The 17,951-nt window shown below is 38.2% G+C and overlaps 1 protein-coding gene across 1 annotated transcript; it reads left to right on the top strand.

Moving 5' to 3' along the window:
- The first annotated feature begins 2,043 nt into the window (after positions 1-2,043).
- LOC105921004 (polyunsaturated fatty acid lipoxygenase ALOX8) lies at positions 2,044-14,887 on the top strand. Its single transcript, XM_036129736.1, has 10 exons — positions 2,044-2,101; positions 5,117-5,283; positions 5,431-5,574; positions 8,122-8,325; positions 11,737-11,823; positions 12,813-12,982; positions 13,250-13,371; positions 13,628-13,728; positions 14,104-14,274; positions 14,431-14,887. Exons 1-10 carry the CDS (start codon positions 2,050-2,052, stop codon positions 14,608-14,610), a joined length of 1,398 nt encoding a protein of 465 aa, XP_035985629.1. The 5' UTR covers positions 2,044-2,049; the 3' UTR covers positions 14,611-14,887.
- Positions 14,888-17,951: the final 3,064 nt, after the last annotated feature.

Below are 17,951 nucleotides of genomic sequence, written 5' to 3'. Positions count from 1 at the left end.
CAGCTCCAGACTCTATACATGTTGTCTTAATGTGATGCAATGAAAATAAATGCTTACTTAGACTCCATGCCCATTGTAAAATTAATTTGATATCTTATGGTGTTTAATTGTTTACCCTTATTGTTTCCTTAGGAGTCGCATTTCACTATTCCCTGTGACACTTCCCTTGGAAAACTTGAGGTTATAAAGCTAGAGAAAGAGGTGTTTCTTGTGGCTCAAGACTCCTGGTTCCCTGCCAAGGTTGTTGTCAAATCCCCTGAGGATAAGACCTACACCTTTCCTGTTTACCACTGGATCACTGACAACAATGCATACTACTTCAGAGAAGGAACTGGTTTGTGAAACATCTTCTTTAGTTTGCTGATTAGCAGAATAAACTGAAGCCCTGACTCAAGCTTCCAGGAATATTGTGGTCGTATATGCCTAACTGTTAAACCCTTATTACTAAATTAGCTCTGAAAAACCTTGTACAGGTAAACAATGCTTCCAGTTACAATGCCTTTGACCATGTAGCCCCTTTCTTTTACTCCATAGTTATACAGTGCTTTTTGTTGGCCTATTACATAAATCCCTTTAAAAAAAAAATTATCATTAAGGCACCATATCTATATGTCCAAGTATAATAAATATGGTCCATATGTAGGGTATCAACAGATACAAAGTTGAAAAAAGTTTGATTATTTTTTGCTTCTGCTCGACTTTTCAGCTTTTACACCTAAACAAGATATCAACTCTAATAAAACAGCAGTTCACAGTGGCAAGAACGCTCGAGAGAAGGAGTTAAAGGAGCGCGAGGAAATCTATTGGTAAGAACTGTGTTGGAACATGATTTAGCATAATGTAGACAAACTTAACATATATACCAACCTATTCCATCTTAGACTGGCGATGTGCTAACCAGCATATCATCTCCACCATCTTGGAATTAGGGTTTATGAATAAGCAATAATTATTCAGTAGAAAACAATAGTACATTTATTGTCTACTGAACTATCTCACTGTGATGTGAATAATCCTATATTAAATGTCAATTAAACTGCAGCAGTTACAACATTATTTGTCACTTACATTTTGTGTGTGATAAGCAATAAAATCCTAAATTGTTTTTTTTATAAATGTCTGTATTAATAATTTAAATCCTTTTCAACAAAAGTCTTGTACTTTCTCTATCTCTCATTCAGACTGACAGCAGTGCTTGACATAAAACATAATATGCCTGCCTCTTTAATGAGTCTTATTCATCCAGTCATCCTTGTTCAGTGCAGGGAGCTGGTGTTTATCTCCAGCTGTCAATAGGCAAAATGCAGGGTACACTATGGAAAAGTTGCCATTATGGGCTCAAACATGTTATGTTTGAACTCATAATGCATTGAGGCCATTTGCATTATAAACAAAATGTTTTGTGTGTAAATCCCTTACTCTTGTACTGTATTTTATTATTTTATTTCTATAGCTGGGACAGTTATGAAAAGGGACTACCTCACTGCATTAAAGCAGATAAGCCAAATGAACTGCCTCCTGAGGTCACCTTCTCCTACACCAAGGAATTTGGGTTTGGCTATACTCTGTTCACAAGGTTAGGTTCACATTCTGCCTTTTGCTCTATAAGGTGATTAATAAGTGAATAAATATGGCAAATTGTACCTGTATAGTTTTTTTTTTTTTTTTTGAAGATAAAGTGCTTCAAAATTTAATAACTCTCACTTTTTGACAGTGAAAAAAATTGGTGTGTTCCAATCACTTCCGTCAAGGAACATGTGCATTTTTTAGTTTAAGGACAGTACTTTTTATATTTAATTGCTGAATTGAAACACAGTTTACATAAATAGCTTTGAATGTATTAGAGCCCTTTAAATGAGATCTCAGAGGAAACCAGAATTTGGCATCAACCAGCAATAGCCTGATTGCTGCATCTCACTATTTGTCACATATTAATTCAATGTTTGGTTTTCAAAACATGAATCCAATATTTGTAAAACTATATCCTTATTTTACAGCCGGTTATCATCAGTCAAGAGACTCATGAACTGTACAAATAAATGGGCAAAAATGGATGACATCACACGTATATTCAAGACCGAATATAGGACTGACATCTCAGGTATCTCATATCAATTTGTTATATTTGATCCACACTCACTGGTCACATTATTAAGTACATAAAAGGACTGGTCTGACATTTTCTTTTAGACCCCCCTTAATTCTTCACAAGATTTAACAAGCAGTCAAAAACATTTATCTTATTTAAGATTTTAGTCCATAGTGCCAAGACAACATTTCACAGTTGCTACAGATTTGTAAGCTGCATATTTATGGTGATAATCTCCAATTCCTCCAAATCTTATTAGTATTCTGATTGAGATTCAAGATGAGTTGAATTTGGAAGCCACTGGAGTACAGTTATGAGCTTGGTGACATCATGCATTGCCCTTGTGAATGTTACTATATTAAAAGATGGGTACACAAACGGATGGATATGGGTCAGCCATATGGCTCGTGGCGCAGCGGGTAGCGCAACCCATATATGGAGGCCTTAGTCCTCGACGCGGTCGACCTTGGTTCAAATCTGACCTGTGGTCCTTTGCCACATGTCTCTCCCTCTCTTCCCCCCCCCCCCTTTCCAGTCAGCCTACTAAAAGTGAGCCACTAGAGCTGAAAAAAAAATCTGTATTTCCTCTCGACGGGTTGTTCTTTGTTGAAACATTTTGTCCCTTCTCCAAGACGCTTTGTCAGTTTTAGGGGTTCTAGATAAACTTAGCATTGTAAGCGGTACCTTTGCATAGTGGCTCAACAAGTTTAAGTGTGACAATCAAAATGACCTTTTCACCAACAAAAGAAGACCATGAGGTCACTAACTGATCCTTAGTGCTCTGATGGCCATTTGTTGTTCCCAGAGGGCTGAGACATGCTCCCAGTAACAGCATTTTATCTATCCATCCATTTTCTGACACGCGTAATCCCTCATGGGGTCGCGGGGGTTGCTAACAGTATTTTATGAGTGGGGATATTTGAAACCAGAGGCTACCTCCCCATTTAACAATAGCTATGTTTACATGCACACAATTTCCCGATCAGATTCAAATGTGTTCGGAGTTTAAATCATCGGATAGCACCATTTATATGGGCACACAATTAATTAATCCGATCACCGTGTGCGTGTATATGCACCTGGCTTTATTCAGAATAGAACCACTCTGACTTGCGCAGTTATCAAATATTATTATCACAAACCAGTGTTGTACGAGTTTGTTTGTCTTCCAGGCTATACTTGCACGATTTTCTAATTACAGTTGAAAAGTTACTGAGTAAGCAACAATTTTGAGCTCTTTTATTTTTACAAATAGGAAGGTTGTATTGAGCCCCGACAATTTTGGTTCTTGGCATATTTCCACCACTTAGTAATGCAGAAATACGTCATACGGCGCAGTCAGTTTGTCACATTCGGAATAACGTGAGCCTGACAAGGGTTTATATGCAAGTCGATCTGATTATCAATCGGCATAATCCACCACTTTCATCGGGATTACAATTTATGTAAACGTGGGTGCTTTTTCTTCACAAAAATGGCTTCCTTTACTCCCCTTTCAAACAAATGTTTCTCTCCTATAGAGAGTAAGAACATCTTCATCACTAAACAAGTGACCATTGGCCTACAGATGACTGTAAACTGCAGAATCCTGGATTGATTATTTTGCTCTTCTGTGTTGGGATATCTTTTTGGCCAGTGGCTGCTTTGTGTCTCCGCTGTTTAACTGGTCACAGTTCTCCTGGCACTTAATAGCATACACAACATTACTCTGTTTGTGCCGGTGGACAGGATGTTTGGGGTGAACCAGTCTTTCGCTTAATTTATTTTCGGGTTTGAAAGCCACTAAAAGACGTAAGACAATAAACATCTCAGTTTCTCTTAAAGGAGCTATAAGTAAGATATTTACGGTAAAATTAATCTAAATAATTCTCATTTGTCACCTGTGATGGAAGTAACATTACAATTGGTCTTCCCAATTAACAATGTTTTTCTCCTTCTCCAAACCTAGAGGTATGGTCTGGAACTACTTTGGTTCAGAGTGCTTACTACATGTTTACTTCCTGGTTTTTCAGCCAATCTTATGAGATTTCCCAGGATTCACAAAACAGAACACAGCATTTGGTATTTTATGTTGGCAAAAGAGCAGCAGCCTGCTAACATGGAAGCCAGAAATACAACATCATAGATGTATCCCATAGGTAAAAATTCACAACAGCAACACACTGTTTAAAAACAGCATATCAGGTTTTTGTGATTGGAAAGCTGTTGTATCAATTTCAGCCACAAGGTTTCAGTATTACTTATAGCTCCTTTAAACTCCCGCAACATAAGGGATGTCTACTGATCAGGGTCTGGATTTACGGTCCTCCTTTTCATCCAATGGCTGACTGGAGTCCCGTTTGGGCTTCTTGTCTGCTTTGAGGAAAGCTTATTTGGGATAGCCACATTTCTTTATACCCTGTGTTGCGCATGATTTATACTTCTCCCTGGCTGTTAAGTTTGTGAGGATATTGCCAAACCTTGTCTGTGTCGGTGGGTTTGATCTACTGCCAAGAGGATGGTTCAGCGTAGAAGAACAACATCATCAGACCAAGATTCTGCAGTTGATCTCATCCTGGATAGGGAGGAACATTGGTTTGAAAGGGGGAAAAAATGAAGCAATTTTTGTGCGACCATCAGAGCTCTAAAGATCAGTTGGTAGCCTGATAGTCCTCTTTTGCATGTGAACAACCAGTTAAGTTTGGTTAACCACTGACAAAGTGTCTTGGAGAAATGATTAAATATTTCAAGAAGAACCCGTCCAGAGGACCTACTAAATTCCTTTTTTGTGTCCTGTATTCATCAGGACAAACAATTGAACGGGTGTACCCAATAGAGTGTCGAGTAGTGCTTCTATTATTCCCCTAAGGATGCAGTTTTTTTTATCTTTTATTCTTCATAGTAGGTTATAATGATTTTCCAGGCAAATAAAAAAACTTTGTCATTGCATATATAAGTAGCATGTTGTCAAAAAGAGGATAAATACACAGAATGGGGTAATTACATTGCCAGTACAAATGTTTGTACTTATTTATTTATTAACTGCAGACTATGTCCATCTACACTGGAAGGATGATGACTTCTTTGGCTACCAGTTTCTTAATGGGGTCAATCCCATGATGATCAGACGCTGTGACACCCTGCCGGATAACCTTCCTCTCACTGACAATATGGTCTTCCTGCCTGGTCAGTGTAGCTTGGCTGAGGAAATGAAGGTAATTGTCTCATACTGAAACTTTGTAAATACAAAAAGTATTTGTATGTACCTTCTCTTGTATGTCTCGCCAAATAGATACGCTAGTTTTTGTAATGTGCACATGCCATACAAGGGGGAAAAATCATCTCTTATTGAAATTTAACAGAATGGAAACATATTCCTGTGTGACTACAAGGTTTTGGATGGTATACCAACAAATGTCATCAATGGGAAGAAGCAACACCTTATGGCTCCACTTGTGCTGCTCCAAAAAACTGAGGAGAACAAAATGATGCCAATTGCTATTCAGGTGAGATTAACACTGTAATGAGATAATGAAACAGTTTAAGCAACTTTAATGTAAATAGAAAATTAATTGGCTTGCAAAGGTATTCATACTCATTGAACATTTCCACATTACAATCACAAACATATGTATTTTGTTGAATTTTTATGTGAAAGACCAACACAAAGTGGTATACAGTTGTGAAGACGAAAGGAAATGATACATAATGTCTTTTTTTTTTTTTTTTTTTACAAATAAAAAATTTAAAAACACATTTTACAAAGGTATTAAGCCCTTCTGGGTCAAGATTTTGTGGAAGAACTACTGCTGGGCTTGTTAACCTACTCTGGTATTTGTGATTACATGGTAATTAAGATAACTGGTGACAGATAAGAAATAGAATATTCTTCTAATGCCCGGTTCACCGAGCAAGAGTTTGAAATTGTTGCCCAATTTTCAAAACCTGAAAGACACCACACACAATGATTCAGTTCATCCATCCATCCATCCATTTTCTGACCCGCTTAATCCCTCATGGGGTCGCGGGGGTTGCTGGTACCTATCTCCAGCGTTCACTGGGCGGCAGAGGTCGGCAGTCTGTCGCAGGGCTACACATACACAGACAGGACAAACAACCATTCATGCACACACTCACACCTAAGGACAATTTAGAAAAGCCAATCAACCTAACAGTCATATTTTTGGACCGTGGGAGGAAGCCAGAGTACCCAGAGAGAACCCATGCATGCACAGGGAGAACAGGTAAACTCCATGCATAAAGACCCAGGGTTGGATTTGAACCCTGAACCTTCTTGCTGCAAGGCAAGAAGGTTTGGGCTTCTGTGACATTCAATCACTGTGACATTCAATCACAGTGTGATCGAACACTGTGATTCAATTCAATTTTATTTATGTAGGCCCAATTCATGATACATGTCATCTCAGGGAACTTTCCAAAGTCAAATTCAAACAGATTATACAGATTGGATCAGATTATGCATGTTGGATCAGATTCTACAGATTGGTCAAAATGTTTGCTATCTAAGGAAACCAAGTAGATTGCATCAAGTCTTGACAAGCAACAACCAGATAATGATGAAAAATTGTTGATATAACAGCCTTGCTGACTGATTTGTTAGGCAAATGTACTTAACTTTTGTTCCAGTTTGACGAAAAGTCTCTGTCATGATTTGGGTTTTGTTATGGGTTATGTTTGTTATTTCATTAATTAGTTCGCTCTCCTGCCTTAAGTTCAGTTTCTGTTTTGGGGTCTTTCTTGTTTGGTTTCTATTATAGCTTGTGATCTGTTTAGTCTTAGGTTTAGGTTCTGTATTAGTTTTGGTTTATGGAATAGTTTGGGGTTTATTGTGGTTTGATTTTCTACTTTGTTTTATGTTATCAGTTATTCTGGCCTGCTCCTATTACTTCTGTCGCCAGCCTTTATTCAGTTCACCTGCCAGCATTCTTTCACCTCTTAGTCACCACCCTAGTTGTCTTCCTATCACTCCCCTTCACCAGTCACCATCCAATCAGCTTCAGTTTACTTCCAGTCACTTCCCTTCCCCTGATTAGCTCCACCCATTCTGCTCATTAGTTTCACTCAATTCACCTGCTCACTCCCCTACTTATACCTGCCTCTGCCCCCTGCAATCTGCCAGATCATTTCAAGCTTATTGGTGAGTCTTATCCAGCATATTCTGTTCTGCTTGCTCTGTTGATACCGACCCAATTTGCATTTTGACTTCTAAGCCAGCCTGATCCCAATCCTGTTTTTTCCTGCTTGTTAACCTGTGTACCAGAACTAGCCAGTTTTTGGATTTTCTGAGCGTGCCTGATCCCTGCCTGTTTTACCTGCCCGCCTGTGTACCGACCTGGATTTGTTATCTGACCACCGAGCCTGCCTGAGCTCGTTTAGCCAGTCTGCCCGTTTGTGTACCGACCCTGGACTGTTTATCAACCACAAGCTTTATCTTGCCCTGCCCGTCATTTCTACCTGCTTGTCAAATCCTGGTTCCTGCTCCCGACCTTTTGTTTGAATAAACCTTTAATTTTATCCTCTTGTCTGGCTGAATACTGGGTCCTCTGTCTTGTGCTTATGTCAGTCTCTTTTGCCCACAAAACAGACACCATCACCACAAATCATATACGTTTAGCTCCCTTGTGCAACCCTTGTGGTGGCTAGGGGGAAAGAGATTACCTTTGCAACTGGAGGAAGGTTTTGTGCAGGCTGGGGCTCCAGCTGTGACACTACTCCCTTACAGGGCTGTCTTAAAAGAATTAGATTACAGTTAGACAATCATAGCTATAATAGTGTGTCACACATCCAATGTTCATATCCACATTATGGCTATTGGGCATAATGAAAGACTCCCGATGGCCTTAGTGTTTAATCCTGTTGTAGAAACTATTCAATTGAACTTATTTTTGGTTAATTCTAATACCATACATATAAAACATATCAGATTGGCTTAACTAAATTTTGCCTTCTTTATAATTTCTTAGCTCAATCATTATTGAGAACCTTTATACAAATTTACCACTTAATCCATGTGCTTCTTTCTCATTCTAAAGCTGAAGCAAAAACCAGCCGAAGACAACCCAATCTTCTTTCCTACTGATTCTGAGTACGACTGGCTGCTGGCAAAGATCTTTGTGAGAAGCGCAGATTTCAATGTGCATCAGCTCAACGCTCACCTGCTACGCACTCACCTGCTAGCTGAGGTGTTTGCTGTGTCACTGCTGCGGAATGTGCCCATGGTGCATCCACTGTACAAGGTAACTGAAGCTTGTGGTAAATAATGGTTGGAGAGGCAAAAAATTACACTTAAATCTTTGACTTCTTAGAAATTATTTTTCCTAAGATCAGAGCTATACTAGTTTTGATATTTTAAGCATTTGTATATTGACTACCAGTTTGTACCTGGGTTATATAACTTTAATTTGTCACTTTTTTATGATTTCTGAGGACAAGAAATAAGGACGGTTAATATCAAATGATGATTTGACAGCAATCTCCATTGCTTTGCTTCTACTCTGCTCTGCAGCTATTCTTTTTTCAAATATTTATATCAGTTCTACATCCGTTTTCTTATCTCTATTAGGCAAGGCAAGTTTGTTTGTATAGCACATTTCAGTAACAAGACAATTCAAGGTACTGTACATGAACAGAACATAAAATAAAACATACAGAGGAAAGCACATTGCAGTGGAATGGTAGCAACAGGTTATAATAAGTTGGACTACAAACTTGATCTAATGATGTTTCAGTGAACTACAACAGGGGAGGTTTTAGATGGGTCTTTAGTTCTGCAGTAGTAGTACTAGTTAAAGGTTTTAGTTGCATTGTCCTTCATTGTGTTTTTTTATGATGCCCCTTCGGCTAACTGAGTCGTTGGAAATTATTCTTTCAAAGATAACAAAAAGGTCATCAGATATGGTGACATCACTTACATTGATCTTCGAAATGTTTAAACCCTTACTTGTGATCAAGTCTAAAATATGTCCCTGTTTGTGTGTTGGTTGTTTAACATGTTTAGTTAAACCAAACACAGTTCTTTTGCACCTCTGACTTCAGGCTTGTCAGCGTGAAAGTTTAAATTTCCCACAATAATAAAACAGTAATAATCAACACACATCACAGATAGGTTATTAAATCATTCAAAAAAATGTTTATGACTTAGGAGTCCTGTAAACATTCAAGAACATAGTGTGTACCGGCTATTTACCTGCAAAGGCAAAAGTTCAACAGTCAAACTTCTTATTTCAAACTGTTACCATGGTGAATTACACTATCTGTGATCCATTGATGACGGCTTCTTTCATCCTCGTGCTCATGCTTAACTCAGCATTGAATGGACCATGAGTTTAGGTACGTGATTGAAAGCTGCAAGTGTTTTGGGTATGTCTCCACCAGGGGCCCGTTCTTCGTACGTTGCTTTAAACATCCAAGATCAAATGAGACATCCAAGATGATTTCATACGGCTAATCATGATCCGGCTAATTGGGTTCTTCGAACACACCTGTTGTTTATGATTAGTATGGCTGGATTGAGTTATCTGAGATAACTGCGCGTTCATGCGTTGGTTTAAAAGGGGAAATGTATCGATAGTAGAAACAATGATCAGCAGCGCTGCTATTGGCTGTTCAGCATGGCCAAAGAACGCCCACAGTTTTTCTCTCAAGCAGAACACGAGCTTTTAATGGAAGGTTATGCCAAATTTGAGTCATTAATTAAAACGACAGGGAACTCCTCAAAATCTGTTAAAAAAGTAGCAGACAAATTAATGCGTAAATACTGTCTGTGGTGGATGTTTCTATCACTTTCTACAGTATGTATTTTTGCATTTTAATAATTTCATTTGTTCTTTTATATCAGAGCCTCCACGGGACCCACTAGAACATGGGGACAAGTAAAATTGAAATACATAAATATTCTACAAAATGGTAGCCTTTAATTATTATACTTTATTCTAAAAAGGCACTTGTTATGTCAAGAGATCCAAATTTCTGTGTCATTCCTTAGACACTGGAAGTAAAGGACGCATGCAAACTGGGAATTTTAACAAAAAAATTCTTTATCTATAAAAAATTTATAAATTAATTCCAAGTCATACACAGTTTACACGATCAAAAACTGTATTGCTCCGTGTCTAGATAATCCATCCATAGTCTTTTTTTCTAATACAATATACGGCTCGACAGGAAGCAAGCCTTTCAAAGTAAAACTAAACTTCACAATAAAATGGCCTGAACAAATCTTCTTACTGAATATGATAAAAAATAAAAAGCAAACCATCATACAAATAACTTAAATATTTTCTATTTATGGCTCTAACACCACTTTTTCCTCTTTAAAAGCCACTGTTAAATGATGTGTTTGTCTGTTTATAACAGCCACCAGGAAAAATCTCACTGTCACGCTGCGCTAAAGGATCCTGTCTATTGCACAATACGTGATTAATTCAAAAAGCTCTGCAAATTATTCTTGCACCTTTCGCGGCAGGTTGCTGTCGTAACAATGGACAAACATGGCTACGACAGACTTCCCTATCTCCTCCGTTTATAAAGCTGCAATCTAATCCTGTTTACATGAAATAAGCCTGCTCTCGAGCAGGCTTAAGCTGGCGCACATGTTGCTATGACAGCAAGTCCGGGATGAGTTTCGAAGAACCGAACAATCCAAGATCATGCCAAATCGTCATCAATCAAATCCAGCTAACTAAGTTAGCGACATACGAAGAATGGGCCCCAGCTTTGAACATCTGTTGATTTATTTAGCCTATTGATCTTTGCAAAATAGCTCAGGATAATTTTGTATGTCTTGTTACAGATTATCATATGAATTCACATCTGGACTTTGACTGGGCCAATCTAACACTTGATTATGCTTTTATTTTAACCCTTCTAATGTAGCACTGGCATCATATTCAGGGTATTCTTCTACAAAACAATTTTTTCCCCCCAGTATTGCTTTGTATTTAGTGCCATCCATATCCCCATCAACTCTAATCCTCTTTACACTGCTAAAGAAAAGGGTTGGTGTGATCAAGGTGATGTGCAGTGTTAATTTTCCCCACATATAGCATTATCCTTGAATGCCAAAAAGTTACATTTTGGTTGTACCTGACCAGAGCACATTCTTTCTGTGTCCTCTGCATGGCTTGCGAACAATTTCCAACAGGCTGCTTTTATTCAGCAATGATTTTCTTCTTTACTTTCTTTCATTAATATCAGATATGTGGAGAAACAGAAAATTGTTGACCTTGCTACAGATTTTTCCACCTAAGCTGTGAATCTCAGCAGCTCTTCCATTGTTTCTGTTAATGATTTAACAACACTCCAAGAGGCTTTCTAAGATTGGGATATTGTTATAATTTATCCCTCCTTTTAACAATGGTTGTATTTGTCGTGAAATAGATTAAACAAAGGTGGACTTTATTGATTAACTGGCTTACTACAAAAGACAGTTGGTTGCACGGGTTTTTATCGAGGGGTATGAAAGTAAACTCAGCAGGACATTATGCATGTCACACTTTTCAGATTTTGGATGTTAAAATTTGACAGTTAAAGAACACCATCAACCTCAAGGTTTACTGTAAGAACACATTCATAAAATCAACACTGATTATAACGTGATAGAAAATACAAAAGCAGTCTAAAACAACAAAAACATTTTTTTTCCACAGCTTCTTGTGCCCCACACTCGCTACACTTTGTATATCAATGTGTTGGCTCGACTGAGACTGATATCACCTGATGGAGTTTTCAATCACGTGAGTAACCATCTCTGTAGTTCATTACCAGAATATCAATGGAAGCTCTAAATATGAGCAGCTCAGCACAAATCTTCCCAAATGTAAATGGTGCATAAATTTCCCAAATACACTTTCCTTATCACACGCATGCCTAGAATATGCAAAGTGAGTGCATGAGACAGGCTGCAGCACAGTGTGTCAATTAAACCCCCAGCTTTGTTTTTGCAGTATGTTGTATATTTACTTGCAACATGGGCACTGTTGTCTCAAGTTTTATGTTTTCCTCTGCTTTCCTGTGTTGGCCAAATGTCCACAGAATAGACAGTGATAGAGAGGCACTCTCCTCTAAGGTTCTCTAACAACTGTTCCAAAGCAGGGGAAAAAGAGCAATGCTTCTGTGTGCAGGATATGCTAATTAAAGATGCTTTAATTGATTGAGTTGTAGTACTGTGCTGCATAATATTTGAAGTAACTTAAGTGTTACTGCAATGAAAAAAGTTAGATTACTCTATAAATTAAAAAATAACACCATTGTCTTGTTATTTTTAATGCTGTTACTCCTAACACTACTGCAAACTAAGCATTGTTATTCTTCATTCACCTTTAATTGTCAAAGGCGGGTTGGTTTGCTCATGCGTGGACAACTCAGCTACAGTTGTTAATTTTGCTTGTCACTTCTGGGTGGCCAGAGGGGTGGCCAGCGTTATGTAGGGCGCCACTGTTTTAGAATAGTGTGTCCATTTTTATTTTTATTTACTCAACATTTAATAAATCTATTAAACTATTATTACATGACTGCCATTAGTACATTTAAAATGTGCAAAATTATTACATTACACACAATTGGGTACTGTGCACCATGCAAAGATTCTAGCAATGTCTACTATGTTAAAACTCCTTTTACAGAATTACATAAGATAAAGTTGGTCTGTTTGAGTTAATTAAATTTGTGTTCAGAAGTCCCATGGTATATCAGAAAAAGTAACTGGTAAATGTGATCTGACTAGTTTGCTGCTTCTGGTGGAGAAGGAATGTCTGAAATCCTGAGGAGATCTCTGTCCTCACTGACATACACCTCCCTCTGTATACCTGATGACATTGCTGAGCGTGGGCTGGAGAACGTCCCCAACTTCTACTACAAGGATGATGGCATTGAAATTTGGAAGACTATCCACAGGTATAACAGGCCTTTTCTGTTCAACAATTTTTTATAGCGAATTTTAGAATGATGTATGATGGGGGCTTTACTTACTTTACCATGCAATATGTTTAGATTACCTTACAGCCTTACTGTTTTGGGTTATTTTTTGCTGTGTCTCTGCAGGTCATTTTCTGTTCTTCTTTGTTTGCTTCCACATGTTTTTTATCTAATAAAAATATTCAAACTGGAATTAAATCATGTGATGTGAATGATGATTTCTGTTTAATATTCCATTTTAAAAAGGTTTGTCAAGGGAATCCTCAGCTTCTACTATAGGACTAATTCTGATATTGAAAATGACCCTGAACTGCAGAAGTGGATTAAAGAAATCTTTGAGTATGGGTTTCTTTCGCTGACCAGTACAGGTGTGTTTTATCTCAGTATTTATTTTATTAGTGTGAGAGTAAGTATATTTGTTCATTCATATACGTATATGTATATGACTCTGTATGTATATGTATATATCTAAGTATGTCTCTGTGAGCTTGCCGATATATTAAACTTTGTCTTTAAAGCTATTCCTTAGCGACACATTATAACTTTACATAGTACAGATTCAATAATGAGAACACTGATTTTGCATCAAAAGTGATTCTTGTTAATCTGGTTTCCTTCCTCTAGGAATTCCTCAGAAATTTACCACTGTAGATGAGCTCATCAAGTTTGTCACCATGGTGATCTTCACTGGTTCAGCTCAACATGCTGCTTTGAGCATTGGACAGGTAAACCTGTGTAATTCACAGGAGTAGTGAACTGTATATTTTTGTTTCTCATGATCCATTTTGAAAATGCACTGTTGTGTTTCTTATCTTTGTTAATTGATGCATTAAAAACATCACTGGGATAAAGTAGGGTTTTCTCTTACTAGTGGCTGTCCGATCTACTTGCCATAGTGGTAAATCAAGATAAAATGTAATTACATCATTCAGTTATAGCAATTATATTTTGTAAATGTGAGTGTATTTTGTTATCATGTTAAAAGATTGCAATAACAGTTTTAAGAAAAGAACAGTGTTATGCACAATCAAAAATTATCCATAATTATAGACATTTATCTATACACCAACAGTGTGTCATGATTTATTTGTTCTATACAGTATGACTATGCTTCCTGGATGCCAAACACTCCCATCTCCCTGCAACTTCCACCACCAACCAAAAAGGGGGATGCAGATGAAGACACAATGCTGGCAACATTCCCAGATATCAACACAACAGTTAAAGGGATGGACACCATGTTTTTGCTCAGCCAGCAGTCTACTGACTTTGTAAGCAAAAAATAAATTCAAACCACAAGTTCGTTGTTCAAGTTAGATAACCTATAGTTACCAAATTATCCTGATCACTCTTAAACAATTGTACAATTTAATGTTGAGATTTATATTTAATAATAATAATTTAAAACCTGCCATTGCTCTTATTAGGTCCCTCTTGGCCAATATCCTGAGGAACACTTCACTGAGGATTTTCCCCACAAGAAGATAGAGGAATTCCAAAGAGAACTGAAAGCACTGAGAAATCTCATCAATGCCAGAAACAAGACACTGAAAGTACCTTACACATACTTGGATCCTATGAAAGTAGAGAACAGCGTGTCCATCTGAATGATAAAAGATGGCGCATCTCAGCTTTTCATCAAATTCAAGTTTAGAAATATTGGAGCTAAAAAGGAAAGAAAAGGGAGTTTAATAGCTATGTAAACTTTGTTCTCTTACTATTATACTTTAACTCTTGTTTGGTCCTCTCCCTAAGATGTAGAACTGTAATGTGAAGGCTTTTAATTTAATTTTAATCGTTAAGTGAAATTAATAATTGTAAAAATATTTTATTTTTTTTAATCAGATTTAATCTGTAATCAATTAATTTCAGGCACACATTTTACCCTTTACAGTCATGTACCTTTTACATATTGGATCAATAAATGTTCTTGGTAGAAGAGCTTTGTTTTTTTATTTCTAAACAAAAAGATAAATATATATATTTTCCAACTAAAGCACTAATACAGTTAGAAAGTTTTTTTTCACCAATCAAACCACATTCAGATGCATACAATTGAGATAGCTAATAGTGGTATCACCATAGACCCTGATTATGGTATAAAGGGTGAGAGTAAATTACATAAAATATTGTTTAATTATATATGTTTACACTATACTTAAAAACTGATTCAGATTTCATTCATTTTATTCTTCCTGTACATATATGTGATCAGTTGAGAGAAATAGACGTTTATCTGAAAATCTGTGGCGTATGGGGTGGCTTGGAATGAACCAATTCAGAGGAGAAGGAGGGTGGAATGAATGTTTTGGAATCAATTCTAATTTTTCTGGGTACTTTAATAGTGTAAGGAGAAGTAACTTTGTGAACTTGCTGAAATCAGCCGCTGTGATCAGTTTTCTGTGGGTCAGAAGTTGGATGAGTGAAGACATAAGTTTGCATCCCACATTTAAAAAAAAAAACAAAACAAAAAAAAACGGGTAAAGTTGCTCCACTTTCTCCATTGTTCAGGTGCCTGAGTGTAAGAATATAAGCTCATGAGAAAAGGAAGATGATCAGAATCAGAAATACTTTAATAATCCCAGAGGGAAATTACTGTTTCAGTACAACCGCCATCAGAAACATTTCAGGGGGAGACAATTTACTGAGGCCATGCTACCAAGGACACCGCTTACACTGTGTCCACAGGGCACTGCGATTACTCTGTGGAAAGATAGGGGCCACAGTAAGAAGGGGGAGGGAAAACACATATTTCAAACTTCATCCTAATACAGAATACCGTTTGAGATATCAAAAACCTCGGCAGGAGAAGCACAGATAAGACGAGACACATAAAAGCAAAAAGGTAAACATTGGAGACTAGTCGCGTGTAAGTTAATGTTTTTGTGAGCATTAGTTGTGTCTGTCTGTTTGGGTGAAATGTTTATTTCCGTGAACACTCTCCAGAGGCCATTGTCCTTGATGTTATCAACTGGCCAACAGTTCAGAAACCATCCACAGATGTCAGCGGGGGAGGAGGGAGCTGGGGAGAGTTCTGAGCACTCTACGGCATGAAAATCTGGGAGTGTCATTGATAGGGGAGGCATAATCCAAACACTTTATTTGTTATGAGGACAAGCTGCACTGACTCTCCCGTCAGCTTTAAGTCTTTGCTGGCTCCAAATGGACAAATCCAATATTCCAAATTAGTTGGGCTTTTCCCGCGTTACACTTCCAAATTTTATCCCATCTCCCCTTGAGTTCAAGCACCGAAGCCAGTCTGCGTACCAGCACATCCAGCTTTTGGGCTCTGCTCCTACAACATCCGGGTCTGTTCGTTTACCACCTTAGTGATCGTGTCATATGCAGCCAGTAGATTGATCAAGGTCAAATGGCTACCGACATCCGCAGTATTTGCGGATACAGCAAAAATCCACCAAATCCAATAAGAAATAAGAATAAGAAATCCAAGTATCATGAATCCAAACATGTATATGCCTCCGCGTCCAGGACTGACAAAATCAAAAGACACAACGTTTTCCATCCAAAAATATAGGGTGTATCCCACCCTATATTCGAAAAGGGAGCCCGTCCCTTCCCTTCCCTATTTCACGGGACAGGACGGGCCCCCCCCTTCGCTGCCTACCTGTCGAAAAAATTTGATCAATAGCATTGCGAGACCAGCTTACCAGATCCATGGTTTTCAGAGTTCGGGTGATATGAAGAAAGTGCTCAGAAAGACAAGACATAGCAGCAGAAGCAAGATAGGGGGTAGGGTGGGTGAAGCTGGAGAGGAGAGAAAAAAACACAACCGACCTTGAAGAGAGCCAGAACAGAAAAGCATAATATTAGATTTACAAAAATTATGCAACATGATAGGTTTTTATTAATTGTTGAAACATCATTGTTTCATCTATTTCTTGTAGTTGATATTATTGCATATATAAATTCTCCATAGATTTTCATAGAAAAATAAACATCACCTTTTATTAGGGGGTGTAATGAAAAGGAATTTACGGATCCAGTATTCAATTCAGACAACTAGTTTATTTTATCTCTGCGTCCGTGCCTTGAGAAGGACCTCAGGAAACAGAGAGCAGCGGGTTAGTGGCCACGTTAATTCGGAGGTGAACAATGTTAGTAAACGCGTTGGTTACTAACCTCTTCTCTGCGCAAAGTCCGGGGAGTCACAAGCCGGCTGGCTGCCGGGTAAGTCCAGCTCCTGCTGCTGTGAACCTATTTGTGTGGAGCTCTAGCAGTGGCCGATAGTCAGGAGACAGGCAGAGGATCAGAACTTTGGAGCTGATCGAAGGTAGGATGAGCAGAAGGGTGAGCCAGGTGCCGAAGTCGGGGACGATGTCCGATGTCAGAGCCGGGAGATCAGAAGTCCGATTAGGCGCCAGAGGGAAATCCAAAACGAGGTTGAGGCACAAATCCAGGTCAGTAACACGATAGGGCTTAAGGGTAGACTGGGGCAGGCAGAGTCGGTGGTCAAGAAGCAGGATCGGGTTTGGTACACTAGTAGGCAGAGATCAGGCAATCAGGTCAGACGGGATAGACAAGCTTTGAGGTCACTTGGAGGTTACAAGCTGTATTCTTGCACAAATGCTCTTGCACAATCAATTCTGCACATACAAACGTTTTTAAAAAAATACTCACCTGTACACTGTGACTTCTCCTGCATTGTCTACATTTAAATTGTTTACTTTTAAATCACTGCTGCACCTTATACTGTAATTTAATTTTACTGCAAGTTACAAGCTGTATGCAACGAAATTTCGTTCTGTACGCACTAAATAAAGTTGTCTCTAAGTCTAAGGAAAACAGACCAGGTCAGGATCAGGTAATACGATACAGGGAACGCTGGAATAAATCTCACAAGAAGCTCAAAATAATCTGCCACTGAAGTCTGGTTGATGAACAGGTTATATACTAACAGGAGCAGGTGGATACGATGAGTGGCGATGAG

Source organism: Fundulus heteroclitus, unplaced genomic scaffold, assembly GCF_011125445.2.
Source record: "Fundulus heteroclitus isolate FHET01 unplaced genomic scaffold, MU-UCD_Fhet_4.1 scaffold_210, whole genome shotgun sequence".
NCBI classification, from domain to species: domain Eukaryota; kingdom Metazoa; phylum Chordata; class Actinopteri; order Cyprinodontiformes; family Fundulidae; genus Fundulus; species Fundulus heteroclitus.
Note: the sequence above shows the minus strand (reverse complement) of the source record. Positions and strands in the feature narration are given on the sequence as shown.

Coding starts and splice junctions, on each gene's coding strand:
- LOC105921004 (XM_036129736.1), top strand. CDS start 2,050: ATGGATGACATCACACGTATATTCAAGACCGAATATAGGACTGACATC. Junction 11,824..12,812: donor CTGATGGAGTTTTCAATCAC/GTGAGTAACCAT, acceptor TGATCTGACTAG/TTTGCTGCTTCTGGTGGAGA. Junction 14,275..14,430: donor GCCAGCAGTCTACTGACTTT/GTAAGCAAAAAA, acceptor TGCTCTTATTAG/GTCCCTCTTGGCCAATATCC.